Below are 20,042 nucleotides of genomic sequence, written 5' to 3' on the forward strand. Positions count from 1 at the left end.
CTTAACAAATGACATTGTTGCAAAAGAGGTCTTGTGCTCGGATGATTTGACCCAAACATTTTAAGTAATAAAAGGAAACAACCTTTTGTTTTATTCTGATAATAAATTAGCTCAAGATAATGGCATAATCAACTTTTATTGTCAAGATAATGATATTAAAACATTTTTTTAATCATGCCTGTTTATGACTTCCGTAGATTGATTATGCAGTGTGTCAGCAAACTCACTTTACACTTCGATGGTCTCCTGTTGGCTATAAGATAAGATAATCCTTTATTAGTCCAAGAGTGGGGACATTTACAGGATTACAGCAGCATAGTGGATAGTGCAAACAAGAGATTTAGTAAAGAAAAAAGTAACAAATATAAAAGAAAAAGCTCAGTGGTGAGCAGGAGCTGCTGTAAAAGGCTGCCACTCGTGCGGCGCCGGAAGTCATGTCCAAACTTTGTTTTGAAATGGTGTTTTTGTATAATAGCTGGAATGTTTCTGAGGAAAAATGTTTAAAATGCAGGACTTTTACTTGTACTTTACTTGAGTATTTAAACAGTTTGGAACAAGTGCTTTTACCTAAGTAAAGAGTCGAAATACTTCTTCCACCGCTGGTATACATTCTGAATACTTTATTATTAGTATTTTATTAACGGGGTCAATGGCGTCAGGAATCTCTGGTGCACTCACACGCAGTGACCAATAGGCGTCACTGTAAACCTGTCAGCGAATCAGAGAGCGAGCCGGGGGGCGGGGGAGGGGGGGACATGACGTCATTGTTGGGGTATTTTCAAGATGGCGCTGGACCGTGGCCGGTATGCCACTGGTGCAGCCAGCTAAAAAATACGTTGATGGGGATTTAATTAATCTTCTGTCCGGCGGCGACGTTGCATTTCTTCAAGGCGGAACAAATACTTTTACTTTAAGACATTAAGAAACTAAGATGTTCCACCCGGTGAGTGTCAGGTAATGTTGAAGGCTAAAATGGTAGCCCCTTCTTCCAAGAACAACAAAACCTGCTGCTGTTGCTGCTGCTGCGGAGGAGGAGCCGGGACGACCGGGCAGGAGGACTCGTTGCGGGATTTAACGCCCGGGGCCGAGGCTCGCTCGACGGACTAAAAGTGGTCATGGACACGACGAAGGAGAACGGAGGAGGGTCGTTCGTCGTCGACTTAAACGAGAACGAAGAAGGCGGAGAGACGGAAGCCGGGAAGGGGCTGTATGTGACCGGTAACGAGAGGAATGTAAACAGAGACACCTCGGTACAGCACGAGAGGGGGATCATGTTGGATTTGGTCGCGGCGGAGAAGTACCTCCCCGGCCAGATGACTGGCAGCTGTGTGATTTCGGGGGTCCTGAACGGATTCACCGAGTCATTCGGCCAGGAGGAGCCGACGATGGTCGGAGGAGGGCTCGGCCTCGCAGGGACCACAGGCGCTTCCTGTCCAGCTGTGCTCGGGGGTCGGGTTTCAATGGACCGGCAGCCGCCTGCGGGAGAGAGCGAAGGGGAAACCCCAGATTCCGACGACGTCACCCCGGGAGAAGAGGCCACCGGCAGTGGCAGCATCAGGACTTTCCTCCCCCTCGATCGACTGCCGTGCACGGGCAAGCACCAGCGGGACTGCGCGTGCTCCACCGCGGCCCTGCAGCGTCCAGATGTAAAGATGCCTAACGGGGATGTTGACAGTCCGGATGTCGGTTATTGTAAACAGATGGGCCCGCTGGTTCTGGGCCAGAGATTCGGTCTGTGCGACGTGGACTGCGAGGAAGTGAAAGTTGTAAACGGTGGTTTACACATTGTGACCACAGCAACATGTGACTGGTCCGACTCGGACTATTCCCCCGAAAAAGGGCAGGAAAACGGGGCCGGGTCGGGATTTTGTCTGAGGAGCCAAAGCGACTACAGCGGGACATTGGTCTCTCAGTGCCCGGGGGAGAATTCCACAGAGCCCCCTCACTTCCTCGACCCATCCGAGGACTCCCCCACCCGGGGATCAAGTGCCAAACTCCCGTCAACCCTCTCCAACGTGAACGGCGACCGCGCGCTCTCTGAACCCAACATCAGGCAGGACTTCAGTGACCTCAGTGTGCCCGTCAGGCCGCAGAGTTTGAGGACTAGCTCCAACGTCGTGTTGTCCCTCAGCTGCGATGCCACCCCGTTGTCCCCCGACGAGGGGTTTTATTTCGGAGATGAGGGGTACGAGGAGGACTTCAGGAACGTGTTGGAAGCGGGTCGCAGGCAGAGCGCCCCGGATAATCTGCCCGATCTGTCCGAGCAGACAGACGACTCGGACCCCCAGCTGATGCCAAAGAGGTTCGGCATAGCTGATTTCTTCACCAGGTAAATATAAGTGCTCGATCCGTCCCCTGAGTCACATGTAGGCTGTCAACACACAGCCCCAAAGCAAACCAAACAACCGTTACTTTAACCCAAACATACTCTGAGTACCTGGTTTATTCTACCCTGCAAGGGCCTGTCCTCATCTACTTGCATTTTAAGATTTGACTTTATATATAATATATAATCCTCACTCCTTAACAGACTATTTGTAAAGACTTCAATATTCTACTAACTATTAAAATCCCTGTTTCTGCACCACTCCTGATTTACTACAGAAAGGCAGAATGTCCACTCCTCTTGTGCATTCATCCCCGTTTACTGTAGATTTTAGGGAATGCAGTAGTTCACACTCCACACACTAAAGCTGCAAGTCACCCTGACTTTAATCCCAATTTAAACATTTAAATTACCACATTAAAGACCAACACTTGAGTGGTGAGATTCCCCCCCAGAAAATACAAAAATTACTCTTTTTATAACGAGAGAGAAAAACATAAATATTTCAGCATGGCCTCGAATACAGAGATACAACACACGCTGGCAATGAGCTCCAGATACACTCGAATGTGTTTTTTTGGCAGGTTGAGTTGTTTTCAGTTGAAGTGAAGAGCTGCTGTTGAGAAATTGTTGTGAGGACTCTTCGTCCTCTCGATCACTGCCATCATGCTTCATTCCTCATATTCTGCCTCGAGCTTCACCTGCTGGAATAGAGAGCACCGTTTTTGTTGTTTGCCTCCTATGCCAAACAGGTCGGGATGGCAATAAATGAATTTATTCCACATATGCAATCACAAGTGTTTGTTCAGAGGCGTTCAGGTTGTTCATGGATGGATATGTGGACACAGTGGCTCCACAGCGCTGTCTTCAAATGTCTTGTTTTGTCCGACCGGACACCAGAGATTGTTCGATATATTTGCACGATAAAGGACTACTTGATCGTTTCAGCAGTAGCAACATTTCAACCTGTGAACCACATCACTGTGTACATCTGCATTCCTCACTAACGGTCTTCTTTTGTGTTGCATAGAGAAGAAATGGAGACAGAGAGACGGGTTTAAGAGGGTTTGGAAGGAGGGAGAGAGACTTCTGGATATAGAAACCCGGGCGGACACCTTTCTGATCTGTACATTTGTCCAATCACGATGTTTGTATGTTGTTTGATGAAAACCCTCTATGACAGCGTAGATACATGGAGTTCAATGAGTAAACCAGAAATGTATTTTGGTCAGCTATTACGTTTCCTTAACGTGGTTTATCTGATGAATCACAACATTAGGAACTGCTTACTCTGGCTGTTTATTTGCCGACTAAGATTTATTTCGTAATTACGCTCCAATCGGAGCCCGGTTACATCAGCACAGCAACACATCTCATCTATCCCCGTCAGAAAAGGGAAACGTGACATTTAGCAACTAAACAGATTTCTCCTGCAGAAATGATCTTTTTGTCATTCCTCACTCATACAACATGTTTCCCTTTGTCCACATGAACCCTTTGCTTCTACATCAGTGATTACTTTGTGCCCTAAAAGAGGCCAGAGATATGGTGTAATAATTCCATATTTAACATCAGCTTCTGTTCTTATAGCGGGATTAAAGAGGATGATAGCCGGGCGACTTGACCATTTTGACATATATCGGCTTCTTTTCATAGAAATGGCAGAGCTGCAGTCCGTGGTCTATGGCTGTGTAACAGCTCGCATGTTAATCGTGCCCCAGTTCCGCGTATGTGCAGTAAGTGATACAGCAGGGCTCACTGAGCAGTGACTCAGTGCAGCCTCTTTCCTCAGGGCTTCGCCCACATTCACTGCTCCCTCTGCTCCCTGGCTCATCCATCGGGCCGATTCATCACACCGTTTAACCTCCGCGATGTTGTGCCTACATGTCCGCCTGTCATCAGGTGTGAAAAAGATTCAGGCTTTCTTACTTCCTGAAAAATGTATATTTTTGTCACAATCACATGATCCTTTTTCAACAACCACACTCGCAGGCCTTAAAAAGTGTATTTGTCTTTGTGTCACTTTTGACATTTACAGTATTTGATGCTACATTGTGAAGACGGAGCTGTAAACATTAAGAAGTATTGCTTTTTTAAACAAATTAGCTTTATACCCCCCCCCAAACAATTATTATCCAAAATCAAGGTAATTCAATTAAGGAAAGATGTTTTTACTCTGGTATAGTTGACACAATGTCTCCTTCTACTATTCATCATACCGTAACCTCCGATACATGATTGTTAAACATGTCCCGTTTAAACTGTGCTCGTCCTGGACGGAATGTACAGAAACAAGGTTTTAGTCTGCCGCACCTAGACCTCGTTTCTGTCTGACACGCCCCCATCTCGTGCTCAGACCGACACCAGGAAGCACGTGAGGCCTTTTTCGGGAATCGGAGGAGAGTGGAGCAGGTTGGTTGAAGCCCGCAGGTAGACGTGTCGTCTGTTTGTCTTAAACCGTAGAAACTATAGGAGGCAGAGGTGAGACTGCTTCTACAGCCACATCTCTGCTACCGGACGTCCAGGCCAAACGCAACAACGCCGTCTAACAAACATGACAAACGTTAGTGGGGGTTTAAAATAGGCTGAATGTACAAGTGTTTGTCTAAGATGTGGGCAGTTCACTCTTGACCTTCAGCTAATGCAATGTGAATCCAGCATTACATCACAACGCGGTTTTCTAGTGCTGGTTGTGAGGATAGTCCAGATCCACTTCATTTGGTCCTGATTCTCCTTTGATACAGAATCAGATTCGGTGCTAATTTTAATGATACTTTTGTTTTTCCCACAATACTATACTGTTTCCAGACCTCTGAAACGTCATCCACATCTTAGATTTCTTTAATTATTCAAATAGATCCGGTGTTGTGCTCATTGATGACTGTAGGGATTAAGAATGTGGCCAAGAAAATGTAAAAATATCTATTAACAATAGCATACATTTGAAATAAATACCCCCACCGCCTCCTAGACACTCGTACTATCTTGCAGCTCTACTTCAGTTTATGTCTTCATCCAATTTCAGACATCTGATCACTACCATTATACGTGAGAGGAACTGCACCCTGACAGCATTCTTGTAAAAGACGTACAAGGAAGTGAAAGACGGCTGAGTGCAGTTCTTAGAGCCAGAGGGAAATTCTTTCTCTGTGACTACTGATGCAGTGAAATGTTGTGCAGCTGGCAGGTGGAGGAAAAGTGTTTGTGAAATCTCCGTCTGTGTCTGGGCCTGGTTTTTGGGTTGGACGCGGGCCTCGGCAACTGGCTCGAATGTCACGGCGTCTCAGAGGAAATCCAGACAGACGGAGAGAAAAGCTCCACGCTGGCTGTGTGGTTCTCACTGCTGAGGGGTCAGTGGTAGAGGAGATCAAACCAGCTCCAACTAACAAATACAAGCAGGAATGCTGCTTTATTTAAACTACAGCTATCAGCCCGAAGCAGATTTACAAAACAAAACCTTCACCGTCTCAACACCAGCTTGTTATAGTAACATGTTGTGACTTTTCTTGTTCAAGGTTCAATTTATCCATCCGTAAAATCATGGACATTAACAATAACACTGCATCCTCTCATTTGTGATCAGCCGAGGTTGAATGGCACTGAAATGTGAGAGAAACGCAATCATCTTTAAAAAGAATCTGAAGGTAAACCGGCCAAGATGTTGGTATTGGAAGCGTTCTGATTTCCGTTTGTAGTCCGAGTAGTCCGTATTTTGTGACTGGCAGGTAAACAGAGTGGAGAACAGAAGAGGCAGCACCCATCGGCTGTCATCTGACCTCTATTATGCGTTTTATTAGCCAAAAGATAAACTGTTAAATGAGTGTAAACTGGCTACTTGATTGGCTGCATCAGTGAGATTCTGGTGTTATCTGAAGGGGTGGTTGAACCATGTGGTGCGTATATATAATATGTTACTGAGCCATTTGGTAATCCCTTTTTTTGCATTACATAACAGCAACTTTGTGCTGTCACATCATGGCCAACAAGTAAACTATTAGTACAACAGTTCGCCCCCAAAAACACAACTAAAGTGGTTTTGTTCACTATCAAGAGTGCTTCAGCGTAATGTGGACCTATCAGCTGTCACCTGGTGGTGTTTGGTGTTTGATTGAAGGGCCAAGAAACACGCATCAACCCATCGGCAATGTCTCTCTTCCGAATTTTCTCAACGCATCCTGTTCTTGTTTGTCCCCGCTGATTCTCTGTGTTCATTTTCATTAGTTTACAAACGCTTCATGCTTTGGAATTAGATTTCCTCTCATCACCTTCGTGGTTAATTATTGACGACCACACATCCTGTGCACTGCACCGAGGGAATCGGGTTCGATCTTATCACGCGCACGTTGTGTTCGTGGCTTCTTTCTGGCTCTTTCTTTTTTAAATGTTTAGCTACAGGTGTGTGTCTGACTCCAGCGTGAGAACAAGCTTCTGATCTGAGGAACAGCTCGTTGTAACCGGCACAAAGGGAAACGTCGTGTTTTATGTTTAGCGTGCTGGAGTACGAGTAGTGACAACCTGGCCTGTTAGATCTGACTAACGCTGCTAGCATCTCATTTTGTTCTCTCCAGAAGGCCGACACATCATCTATTAGCTGTATCCACACTCCGATAACTGTTGCAGGTTCAGTGTTTGATCCTCATGTTTGTGATCTTTATGCTTCCCACAATTACAACACAACGGTCTGATTTGTCATTGACTGCAGTTGGTGAAACCCAGACCGACTGAACAGAAAGTTTAGAAAATAACTTCCGCTTTTCTGTTTCTGATGTGTTGATTCACTTCACAAAAGAAGACGCTGTCTACTTCTGCTTCAATACACTTTTTACTTCAGCAACATCTTCAATGCAGGAAAAAGCAATCAACAAAAATGAACTGTTTGTGCATATTAATATGTGTACATTTCCTAAACACTGAATGTGCTGTCAGGAAGAGTCCAAGTGTTGGTCTTCAAAGGGAGAGTTTGTTTTCTGACACTTTGCTGGATTCTCACACAAACACTTCAGAGTGAAGAAAGTTGAGCCAGCAGAGAAGGGAGGAATAATATTTGTGTGTGTGTGTTTTCACTTCCTTTTCATAATCCTCCAGTTCCTCTTTCTCTTTCCACCAGCTGACCAGCAAACTCTTCTTCCACTGAAACAAATTCAAAACTGATGAGCTGGCAGCTTTTTTTTTTTTGCTCCAGCATCATTTCAAAAAGCGCTGCAGCTGCACGACTGTGGTTATGATGATGATGATGATGAGAGATTAATCCCCTTCATTACATCTTCACTCTTCATAACGCCGTCGCTTTTCTCATTCGTTTTTGAGGAACTGAATTATTTTTCTGCATCTCTTAAGTCGTCAAGAACTCAACATTTCAGAAGCCACTCGGATAATGTGATGAAAAATGTGTAATTTAGAATGAATTATAGGAAAATAAACAATATTCTGAGATAGTGCATGTTAAGTATCCACTTATTGATAACAGAGGAACTTCCTTGAAAGAATAATATAGAGATGTTCATTAGAAGAATGCCAATTAAACACTATTTACTATATATATATATATAAATAAATAAATAAATAAATAAATAAATAAATAATGAATGTGACCCATAAAATAATGTTACCAACAGGTTTTCAACGTTAAGTTAATTTAGAAGATAATGGGGACCCTGGTGAATGTTCAGTGATTTGGTTAATTTGTTATGTAACGTTTGGTGTATAAATTGTGTTTTAACAACATGAACTTACATATTTTACTTCAGTATAGAGGTCAGATGATCTTACATATTGATGATATATGTCAGTCAGTCTCTCTGTCAGTCAGTGTATTGCAACATATTGTCATTGCTGTGTTGACCAAAAGGTGCAGTTTACAGTTTCAGTCGGACCTGCAGCAAGTGGAAAGGTTTTTTCCGGGTGAAAGTTTTTCCGCTCGTTGCTTTTGAAGAGACAGATTTTTTGCTTTTATGTTTTGATTTGTGGCTTCCTGTGTGGAGACGGTTTCCTGCAGCGATCATATCATCAACACCAGAACTACATTTGGACAAACAGGGAGAATGTGCAACATGTTGCTCTGATGCACAAGTTCTGTACATGAACATTTGATACAGTGAGGCTTTGTGAATATGAAAAAAACAGTATAAATGTTTTTGAGGACAAGTTCTAGGAAAGATACGTTTTAGTTATGAGTCCGGATCAGCTTAGAGATTTATACATCCACTTCATTGCCTCCAGTTCTCTTTAAGTTTATTAAGAATATACGTTTTGTTGAAGTTTAGCTGTGATACTGATTCCTTCTGTCTCTCTTTCAGGAGCCTGTTTACTAGGAAATCCAAAGAGCCCAAGGCATTGTCCCACAATGCAACAGGGTGGCGACTGTTCGGCAAGACAGCAGTTCGAGAAGATCCAACTACAGACCCCGACTCCACCGAGTCCACACAGCAGGTCGGCTCTTTGAACACACTCGCATCATCACCGCCATCTCCAGGATAGCGACATCTTTCTTTTCTGGTTTATGTTCTGCAATAACAAACCAGCTCTGATTCATTCGTAGCAAAATAAAAGGTTTAAATGGAAATCTACTGCGAGGAACAATAGTGTCCGAACCATTGACTCCTCTCCTGTGTGTGTGTGTGGCAGTGTGTGAGGTTGCTTTTATTTTCTAATAATGGACTACAGATCAGATAACAATCGGCTCTCACAGTAACCGTGTTACTGCAGTGCACATTCACTGTGTTAGCTTGATTTCTCTCCACCTGGTTTCCTGTGTACACGTAGATACAGTGAGCAATAAGTGCTGAATCAGTGTGCTGTTGTGTATAATGTGCAGCTTTTCTCTCTAGTGTTGTAACTGTAAACTGAATAGCTTTGTGTTTTAGACTGTCGGTCAGGCCAACGTCACTTGCAGACGTCCGCTTGGGCTCTTAAAACTTGTTGAGTATGCGTGGCGTTTATGTTTGTGAAAGGTTTTTATACATAGTTTTAGGTAAAGTCCAGATGCTGCCTTGTATTTCTGTGTGACCAAAGAAGTTAAAGGCTTTAAATACAGGGAAGTGCAGCGTGTCATCAACCCTGCATCAGATGTTTGATTGGTCGGCCTGATGATGGTGTGTGTGCGTCTGGCTCCGGAGGCTAATGCAGTTAGCCTGCATCTGCTTACGTACAACATGGTGGCTGGAAAGAGACTGTTAAATGGATTTACTGTGTGTGTATGTGGTCGCTAGGCAACTTACACACACTGCCTGCAGCTGAGGATGCAGATCATTACCAACCCTAACCACACACACTCACACACGCACGCACACACTCTCAATTCAACCCTCTATCCTCCACCTGCTGCGGGTATAAGGTCTTGCCAGCAATGACACACATACACACTCAAACATACACAGCTGTTCCTCTGCTGTCGTCTAAAGCAGGTGGTATCCTACACACACACACACACACACACACACACACACACACACACACACACACACACACACTGCTGCAGCAGCTTTGTTTCTCCAGTTGAATTTAATTAGAGGTTTGATTTTCATATCAGAAAAACACAAAAAAAAGCGCTAAGAGTGTGACACAGCTGCTTCCAGACAATCCTCCAGCTGCAGGCCTCGGCACCGGCCCGTCTTTGCTGCAGCACCCTCGATGAAGACGGCAAATCCCTGCGATGCTTATTGCAGCTGCAGGGAGGATCTGTGACCCTACTGTGTAGTGTGAAGGCAGAGGAGAAAGACTGAAAGCTGACGGTGCTGCAAACCGTCTGACGGCCGCTGGCCTTTGCGCTCGCTCAGCTCACATGATGAAGGAACCGGCCAGATGTGGTTTGGCTTCAGTTGGTTGACACGTCAGACACAAAACTATGGAGGGGGAGGCAAAGGAGGCGAAAGGCTTACTTCATTTAAACTGTTTCCTTTGAATTCAGACTGTGCAACAACGCAGGAATTACTACCAAGGATTACTGTGAGTCTGATCATGTACTAATCCTCATTATCACCGGGATTAATCAACAATCATTTCTGCAGTTTGCACGCTTTTTGCATCTTGATGTGATTCCTCTGCAAACATCACACTCTAACTAAAAGTATGTGGACTCACCACAGACCCACGACAATACAATAGGACGCTCCATGACCTCATTCTCTGTTATTAGAAACCAAGAGGACCCGTGAAGGTCTTCAGATCGTTGCATTGAATAATATTTTGACTACAGTGTGCTTCCAACTTTGTGGAATGTTTCAACATGACAACACGACCGTGTCCCCATGCACAAAGCCAGCTCCATAGAGAAGTGGTTTTGCTAGTTTGATGTGGAAGAACTTGACTGACCACACCCCCCCCCCAATCCCCCATCCGACGCCTTTGGGATGAACTGAAACACGACTGTGAGCCAGACCTGATCACCCAACGTTGTTGTTGTTGGATCTCACGGATGATGTTGTGGCTGTAAAAACTCTGTAAATGATACACAGCAGCTTTCACGACGCAGTTAACTGACTTAAATCACCTGATTTTATACATATGACTCTCACTTCGTAGTGAAACTGATGACAAAGCAGCAGCAGTTGAATTTTCCATCATCACAGTCCGAGAGTGAACTCGTTCTCCCTCTGCTGGCGATGCTCAGAGATCCGTGTATGAAAGGCTTGTTGTCTCGTTGACCCGCAGCTGTCCTGCTCCTCTGAATGAACTGTTTATTGTGCATCACTTCGACCGTTAGACCTCAGATACAGAAGTTCCCCTTACACATGGACACAAACGTGGACATTCATTAAGCAACCTATAGGCCGCAAACATGCACACACGCACTCGTAAACAACGTTCACACCACGTAGATGCTTCGTCGCTTTGATGGTGCACGAATGAACAGACACCCACAGATGGAGATTTATTCAGACTGAGTGATTTATTGTCCATCACTAAGTTGAACATAACATAGATAAGAGAGGAGCTGAGATCACTGTGACAGCCGCTGTGTGTGTGTGTGTGTGTGTGTGTGTGTGTGTGTGTGTAGTGTCCACAGGAAGAGCTGGAGGAGGACTTGGGTTTGTCCTCTGGTCCTCAGCTTCCCTCGGCTGCAGGGAGAAGGAAGAACCTGGAGTTTGAGCCTCTTTCCACCACAGCTCTCATCCTGGAGGACCGTCCAGCGTGAGTACCAATCAGAGACACACGTGGAGCTAAAGTTTCATCTCTCACTGGTTCAGTCTGAGGAAATGTGGCTTGTTGTGGTTTTCATATTGATTTTATACGTTATTGATTCTTACTAACTGCCACAGAAACCTGGGTTGATAAAATAAATAAATACTTGATTAATCCTGAAAACAACTGCCAGATCAATTGATAATGGAAATGATCGTTAGTCGCAGCCTTAAAACACTTTAGTTCTAAGTACTTCATTTTCATATTTATTGTATATTGTTGATAAGTAGTGTGTGGTTTGATATAAAAATGTAAAGTGATTCTAGGATGTTTTTGTGCCGTTTTAAGAGTTTGAAGCATACTTTGATCATCATCAGGATAATGTCCTGAATCTGCATTTGCATATAGTCCATGCTTAGTGTCAAGTCATTTTTTTTAAGTGCAAAGTCTGACTGGTTCTCTGCATTTCAGGAACCTACCGGCCAAATCTCTGGAGGAAACTCAGAGACACAAAATGGAGTACGATGAGATGGTCGCAGGAGCCAAGAGGAGAGGTAAACACAAACGCACACAAAGAGCAAACGGCACCAACTAATTGCAACCAGCGTCTAAAATTGCCTCTTTTCCTCACCTGAACAATCTTCCTCACTTTATTTGATGCAGAGTCATTGTTCTGCTTTGATTTGATTGGCTCAGACAGAGAAAGTTTGTCAACAGGAAGACCAAAGATTAAATGCAAGCAAAACCTGGTACTCTCTCTCTCGCTCTCCCTCTCTCAGAGATGAAGGAAGCCCAGAGGAAGAAGCGTCAGATGAAGGAGAGGCACAGACAGGAGGACAGCATCTCCAACGCCATGGTTGTCTGGAACAACGAGATCCTGCCGCACTGGGACAACGTGTACGTCTCCACAGCTCAGTGTGTGTGTGTTGTGTACACAGCGTGTGTGTTTTGGTGTGCAGCGTGTTTATTTTTCTCATTGTGTGTGCAGGAAGGGAACGAGGCGGGTAAGGGATCTCTGGTGGCAGGGACTTCCTCCCAGTGTCAGAGGACGAGTGTGGAGCCTCGCCATCGGCAACGAGCTCAACATTACACCAGGTACAAACTGATTGTTACAAGCAACAATGAATTAATTTCTGATCTTTTCTGTCACATGTGGAAGTGAAAACCTGATTCTCGGTTTGTGTTTCTCTCTTTGTGTAGATCTGTATGAGATCTTCCTGTCCAGAGCCAAAGAGAAGTGGAGGAGCTACAGTGAAACCAGTTCAGTCAACGACAGTGAGAGTGGTACGACGCATCACCGCTCTGAATTATTTGCCTGAACGAGGGCGCGTCTGGTTTAGAGCGGAAACGCAATGACTTTGCTTTATCATCCTTAACCGTCTGTTTTTAAGCTCTAAAAAGCTGTTATATCTTCAAATTCCAACTCTCTGTGCAGACCTTAAACTACCCCTCTGGCAGTGAGAGTGATTATAAAAACACTGTCGATGTGTTTTTGTATGCAGACTCTGATATGCTTTCATACTTTTGTAATTCAATCTACACCAAGAGACATTACGTCATTATTGTGTATCACATTATGTAAAGTCATTAAAAATGTCCTCATATGGGATTTTTGAGTCCATTTTCATACGTCGTCCTCCTGGTCACTGCTGGCTGATCAATGTGGTACTTAAAAACCACTTGATCACCGTAGTGTAGCTGCTGAGTGTTCCCAAATATCACTCATTGTTTACAACACTACCAGTGCTTGACAGGAAGAATGTGTACAGTACAATGGGCGGGGCAAAACCGTAAGACATGACTGTTCAGGTCTGAAATGAGCCTGACAGTCAACTTGAAGATGTGCCATAAAATAAAACGTACACAACCTTCTAAAGTGAGATAAGACGCTGAAACTCTCTCCCGTGTGTTTTCCTGTTAGACGGAGGGGCGTCTCTGGCTGACAGGGAGTCCAGTCTGGACCTCATCAAACTAGACATCTCCAGAACCTTCCCCTCTCTCTTCATCTTCCAGAAGGTATTTATTCTGTAACAGCTGCTGTGTGGCAAGGAGTGTGTGTGCTCTTGTATTTCTATCATTGTGAGGACAAGTTGGTTTTAGAACTTCAGAGTGTGGATGTTTTGTCTGTTGTTGCCTTCCGCCACCATCATTTTTGAATGCGTTTGAATTAAAATCCTAACGTTCTCTCGTCTCTCTGCAGGGTGGTCCCTACCATGACCTCCTCCACAGTGTGCTGGGGGCTTACACCTGTTACAGACCTGACATTGGCTACGTGAGTTTGATTATTTGTCCGCCCTCAAAACAATAATAGGGAATATTTAATTGTTTACAGTCAGAATTGAACTGAATTAGATTTTATCCTGCAGGGTTTGAACGGTTTCTTTGCCTTTTCACATTGTACACATTTGGTGTCTAATGTTTAGACATAACCCGTTGCGGCAAGAATCCACACTAATAGCCCGTCTTTAATGCTGATCTGGAGTCTGTGTTGTTGTGATGTTTCAGGTCCAGGGAATGTCATTTATCGCTGCCGTGCTGATCCTCAACCTGGAGGAGGCCGAAGCCTTCATCACCTTCGCCAACCTGCTCAATAAACCCTGTCAGATGGCCTTCTTCAGAGTCGACCACGAACTGGTACACACACACACACACACACACACACACACACACACACACAATAACTGTTATCTATGTTCCTCATTTTGTTCCCGTATGGCCCAGTCCCTCATCATCTCTTTACTCTCTCTCCGTCTGTGTCAGATGTTGAAGTATTTTGCAGCCTTTGAGGTTTTCTTTGAGGAGAATCTGCCTCGTCTCTTCAGCCACTTCCAAATCAACAACCTGACCCCTGACCTCTATCTGATCGACTGGTACGTATTAAATACTCCATTGTCTTTGAAATATATTGTATTCAGATGTCTTAATCATGTAAAAGTATGTTTTTTCTTCTATATTATGAATTGTCTAATTGACTCCTTTTCCTGATTTTTGTACTCGAATGAGAGCCTTTGATTTTGTGAAGTAAAAGTATGATTCTGTGTGTCCCTGTCCAGGATCTTCACTCTGTACAGTAAGTCCCTCCCTCTGGACGTGGCGTGTCGGGTGTGGGACGTCTTCTGTCGGGACGGGGAGGAGAGCTTGTTTCGGACGGGGCTCGGTATCCTGCGCCTGTTCGAGCAAGTCCTGCTCCAGATGGACTTCATCCACATCGCCCAGTTCCTAACCCGCCTGCCGGAGGACCTGCAGGCACACACACTCTTCACCGCCATGGCCAACACACACATGATCAGCAGGAACCGCCGCTGGGCTCAGGTCAGCATCACACGCACAGAACAGGGCTCTGAAAAAGACTTTCAAATGAGTTTTAAATAAAAAGTAGATATTGATTTTCTCCGTTTCCTCACAGGTGTTTTCTGCATTGATGAAGGATGTAAATAAAGACACGGACAAAAACTCCAGCCCGGCTTTGAGAAGCTAACACTAGCCACCCTCGACGCCAAACGACCACCTTTCTTCAAACTAATCGTCAAACGCAAGCTGTGAAGGTTGAAGCTCATGCTAGCCAGCCATGAACTTCAGAGGAAAATGCGAGCTCGCCGTGTCAGCACCGCTAACATCCGAGGTTAGCTGTGAAGCTTGAAGCTACGTAGCCTGAAGCTAAACCTTCCCCCCAGAGGCGTCGCTACGAAGCTTGAAGTGAACACGAGCCAGCCGTGAAGGTGGAAGCTGAGGTCAGACTTTTGTACCGGAGACGAGCTGTTGGCCTGCGCAGGTGAAGGAAGAAGCGAAATCTTTGTTGGAACCCGAGCGGGAAACCAAAGTGGTTTGTTAATTCTAAACTTTAACAGCCATTGTCAGTATTTCTCCAACAGATTTTCGGAGAAGCGCCTGTTGTTGTTGTAGCAGCAGTGTCACTGATCTACCAGTCTACCAGAAGCGGAAAAATTAAAACTGACTTTCAGATAATATGCTGTTATTTCACCTGCAGACTGGAAGGGAATATTCACACGCTTGTGGGAATCCTGCCTCCATGTCGGGACACAAACACCGAGCATTGCGCCCCATGTAATTCTCCTAAACGGCTCAAATTCTCATTTTCGGTGCTAGCGATTTTCTAAAGGCTTCAAAAATGACCTCTGTGTTTAAATTGTTATTGTAGCTCCTCGTAGGTTTTGATTTCACACTACTATTGATTTGCATTTTTTTTTGCTTGAACTCTGGATCATCTGAAATCTGCAGTAGCATGGCTGATGCTGATATACTGGTTGTAGCTGATAAATTACCTTCCCACTTTAATATCCTAGCTTTTTAAAATGCTCATCTGTAGGCGAAAACACACGGGAATATGGGAAGAGAACGCAGCACACAAAATAATGGGGGAAATGGAATAATTTTGTACAATGTAGTCTTTCTGATAATTATTAAGAAATCAAATAATGCACATCTCATCAGTGATTGTAATAAAGTACAAGCAAAACTAAATATTTGGATGTTTTACAGAAAATGTCATCCTTAATATCAAAATCAAAAGGTATATGGGGGAAGTTAGTGATGGTGGACATAGAAATTCACTGTCCTTGTTGTTCAACCAAACAATATTTTTAGAGTAAAAAAACAACTCTGGTAGAGTTTCTGCTGGTAATTTATTGACATGAAATCATAAAATGTGGATTCATATCAATTGTTGCTAAAAAAGACAGAAGTGTCAGCTGTTGAAAATGTTGTTTGGGTCAAAATGATCCATATGAACCTTACATGTAGGAGCGCGGGTTTTAAATCAGTGTTTCGTGGATCCAGATCTATCAGAGAACTTTATATATGCAGCACTGAGCTGCATCATGGAGACACAACTACACAGAACGAGCTCAAACTAAATGCACGGGGCATTAAGTGCCTCATTGTTTCCTCTCTCTGTGGTTGGAGGGAATGCAACTAGACGACCAAGGTTCAATAGAAACATGTCGGCAAAACATGCAGATACCAGAGCAACAATACTGACTTTTAGCTTTTACTAGTTTCAGCTTGAGAACGAAGCTTTTTAGTCTTTGCAGCAGAACTTTTGTCGCTTGTTCCATCGTCTGTGAGAATGCAAAAATTGATTTCAGCAGCAGATTGAAAGTTAATATTAATGAACTCTTAAAAAAAAGCACCTGCACATTTTACAGCATTTTCATACGAGGAAATGAGAAGTTTAGTATTTTTACATAATTGCGTGGGAGATACTTCATTTTAACATAATATCTTCCTCTCGAACTTGAGGTTCTGCCTCAACATAACACTCTCCTCCATTGTAAAGAGTCTGCTGCTGACCTTACTGCCCCCACAGCCAATTAATCAATTAGTTGATCTACAGCTACTTATATGATTAATTAAAGTGACATTCTCTCAATCCAGCTTCTGAAATTTGACGTTGGATTGATTGTCAGAATAGTTTCAGATCAATCGTTTTTAGAGCTGAAACAATAAGTATATGAACATAAAATGACTCCATTAACTGAGAGAATAATCTGCAGATTAATTGATGATAAAAAATAGTCATTACTCACAACCCTGTATGCAGCGTTAACCTTTAAAGGAGGCACTCTGAGGAAGCTCTCATGCCTTTTAAAAGCAAGTTTACATGTTCTCTAAAATACTGAATGAAGCAACAAAGATGGAGTTTATCTTCCTGTTCTAGATCGAGCAGCCCCGAGTGATTCCATTTATTTAATCTGGATTATAATCTAACAGTACGCCGCCCCGTCAGGTCTTTTGGCCTGTTGAAGTTCTTTACATCACCTCCGTGTCCGCTTTGTCGCTTTGTTTTTAGCACTCCTTTGATTTCCACACACTATAAGCCTTCACCTCCATTTCATCCCTACCTCTCGATGACCATTCCACACACACACACACACACTACTGATGGCGAATACTTTCCACTTACCTACCAGCAAATGAGCAGGCCTTAAAAACGTGGACCAAGCAGCCACACTGTAGTTTTCTCACAGTGTGAACTTCCGCGTCGACTGCAGCTTTTATCGGTTGTTGAAGCAGAAAGCTCACTGGAGACGACGAGCAATCCTGGAGGAAGGGAGAGGAAGAGGAGGTGGGAGGGAGACGAGAGGTTAGGTGAGGCAGTAAGACGGGACGTGGTTTTATTTATGCATTTTTTAAAAGTTCTGTCCCCCTTTTTTATTGAAAATGATTAAGTTATTGTTGCTACAACGGCAACGAGTGATTCCTGCAGAAATGCAAAATGTCACCGTGTAGAGCGATAAAATGGAAATGAATTGATTGCAAAGTATCACGTATTAATGCTTTGAGAAGCAAAACTAGTCAAACAAGAAAGTTTTAGAAAAGACAGTGAGATGTGTTGAGGGTCAGATTGTCTCTCAGCCGAGCTCTTCCTGTCCTCCAGGTTGCATCTTTTCTGGTGAGTGTTTCTGCATCGCACCAGTGTTGCACCAAATGACTCCGTGATGAGGGTTTGTTGTACATCAACCAACCAGAAGCCAGTATTCATGTGTCCAAGCTGGTATCAGTGTTGTTTTGGGGGTAAACTCACCATCCAGCTGAATTGTTTATGTTCATCGAATCATGTAGGCGAGATGTGATTTATATACATTTTATTTTTGCTTTACGCTCCATCAGATAACTACAGAAACTTCTGCAAACTCTCACGTACTTTACACTAAGACAGCCTCATAACCTCTCAGCTATTTAGGGAGTTAACTCAGACACTGTTGTGTTTTTCAAAGTAAAATTTGACACAGACTGAATCAGTAATACAGGTGTTAGAAGCAGCATGATTTCATACAGTTAAACATGCATAATAAATATATAATAAACGCATGCATGTCCAAAAATTTTGACGAAAAACTGCAGTTTTCACTGGCATCACATTCGTTATTCAGCTACAAACACACACAACTCTTAAAACACCTCCAATGAAAATAAGCACTTTGTGAACATGAGCTGCTCTTTTTAACAGGTACACTAATTACACCGAGCGCAATTAAGCTCAATAAGGAACTTGCAGTAATTGTTGGTTTAAAGGTAATAAAATCCCATTAATGAACAGGTTTCTTCTCCAGGTTTCCATTAATCCACCATAAATCTGATCTAACAAAAAAGATCAATGTGACTCCTGTGGTTTTATTTTTGTATTTTTGAATCCTTATTTACTACATACCTGTGATCTTTGGGGGAGTCTGTTATCATTGTGTGCCTGCAGCCTTGTTTGTTATAGCTCGATGGACTTTTCCCAATTTTCAGTTTGTCTCATGGATCCGGAGGTTTTCTAATACAAAATAAATGATCTCAACCCTTAAAACTTAACTTAAAAATGGCCAAAATTGGAGTTGCATGGGTCTTAGACAACGATATCCATTTGCCACCCAAAAATCTTCAATCTGTATCATTATTATTCATAATAAACAATGTTGAATTCAGTTGTATTTGAATTGGTTTTGGCCAAAAATCACGCTTAATATCCCAAAATGGAAAATGTGTCGCTTAAACACAAATATTTCTGTGCTGATAGCAACACGTTTAATTTATTTTAAGCTCTTTTATTATTTTATTGAAGGTTGATCCTGATATTTGATGATTTGTTTGTTCCAGTATTAATATGTACTATACGCTATATGAATATTTGTTGTCATGTCAATAAATTACAGTTTCTCTGAGAATGCATTTAATGTCGGTGTCTGAAACAGTTACACCAGAATGGTAAAAGGTTCTACAAATGGGATTCAGAGCATTGATATAGCAGCAAACAACCGTTAGCTACGTAGAGACATAGTGGAGCAGAGAACAACGTCACTCCCCCTCTGCCAGCGCTCTGCTAGCCCTGTTAGCACCTTTAGCCGCTGCCTCAGGTGTTGCCATGTTGAGAGTCACGTGGAGGCAACAGATACGCTCTAAATCCTGTACAGAGAACCTTTTACTCATCAAGACATTAAATTAGCAAATTATAATTGAAACATGTTTCCAGACTGTTTCTCAGTATCCATGCTCAGTATTGATCATTCTGACCGGACAAACTGAAACAAATGACAGCTGTTGAAGTAAACGATGTTCCAAACTAGACGCACAAATGTATTGAGGATGAACGAGGCTACTGTCTGTGTGTTTGTGCTCATCTTCACTCTTTTAGACTCCTTTCATTTGGAAGAAAAAGGTGCAAATTTGTCTTGTTTCTAGGCAGGAGATACATTGACAGTAATTCAAAATGCTCAGCAGGTTGATTTAATTAACGTTCCCTCATCCCACTCCAGATTATTGATGACATATTCACACAGCTGCAGAAAGGAAGATGAGATTAATTAGACATTTCCCCTCATATATGTTCCATGTACTCATTTTATTTATCATTTATTCATCATCGCTCTTAGTTGTATTTTTTACTTTCATGTAGATTCATTCAGCTTTTTACGTTTGTTTATGCGTTTTATTATTTTTTTGTCAAATTTCAGTGGAAAGGTTTTTTCATAATGCCTTACAGGTGATGTAAATAAACTGTAAAAAGTGTTTTTTCTTTTCATATAATGGCCACTAGTTGAATGTGTAAATAAATATCTCAGCAAACTGACTTCTTTCTGTCATTTAAATCTCA

The 20,042-nt window shown here is 43.0% G+C and overlaps 1 protein-coding gene across 1 annotated transcript; it reads left to right on the plus strand.

Annotated features, from left to right (window-relative positions):
* The first annotated feature begins 782 nt into the window (after window positions 1–782).
* Window positions 783–20,018, plus strand: LOC142934584 (TBC1 domain family member 12-like). The gene is made up of 13 exons (XM_076078998.1): window positions 783–2,329; window positions 8,623–8,755; window positions 11,322–11,455; window positions 11,918–12,000; window positions 12,226–12,343; window positions 12,435–12,541; window positions 12,647–12,730; window positions 13,368–13,462; window positions 13,647–13,718; window positions 13,952–14,080; window positions 14,207–14,316; window positions 14,500–14,758; window positions 14,853–20,018. The coding sequence occupies exons 1-13, from the start codon at window positions 1,116–1,118 to the stop codon at window positions 14,922–14,924; spliced, it is 2,610 nt and encodes an 869-aa protein (XP_075935113.1). The 5' UTR covers window positions 783–1,115; the 3' UTR covers window positions 14,925–20,018.
* The last annotated feature ends 24 nt before the right edge of the window (window positions 20,019–20,042 follow it).

Source organism: Anarhichas minor, unplaced genomic scaffold (assembly GCF_050575085.1).
Source record: "Anarhichas minor isolate MPS153535 unplaced genomic scaffold, ASM5057508v1 ptg000069l, whole genome shotgun sequence".
Lineage (NCBI taxonomy): Eukaryota > Metazoa > Chordata > Actinopteri > Perciformes > Anarhichadidae > Anarhichas > Anarhichas minor.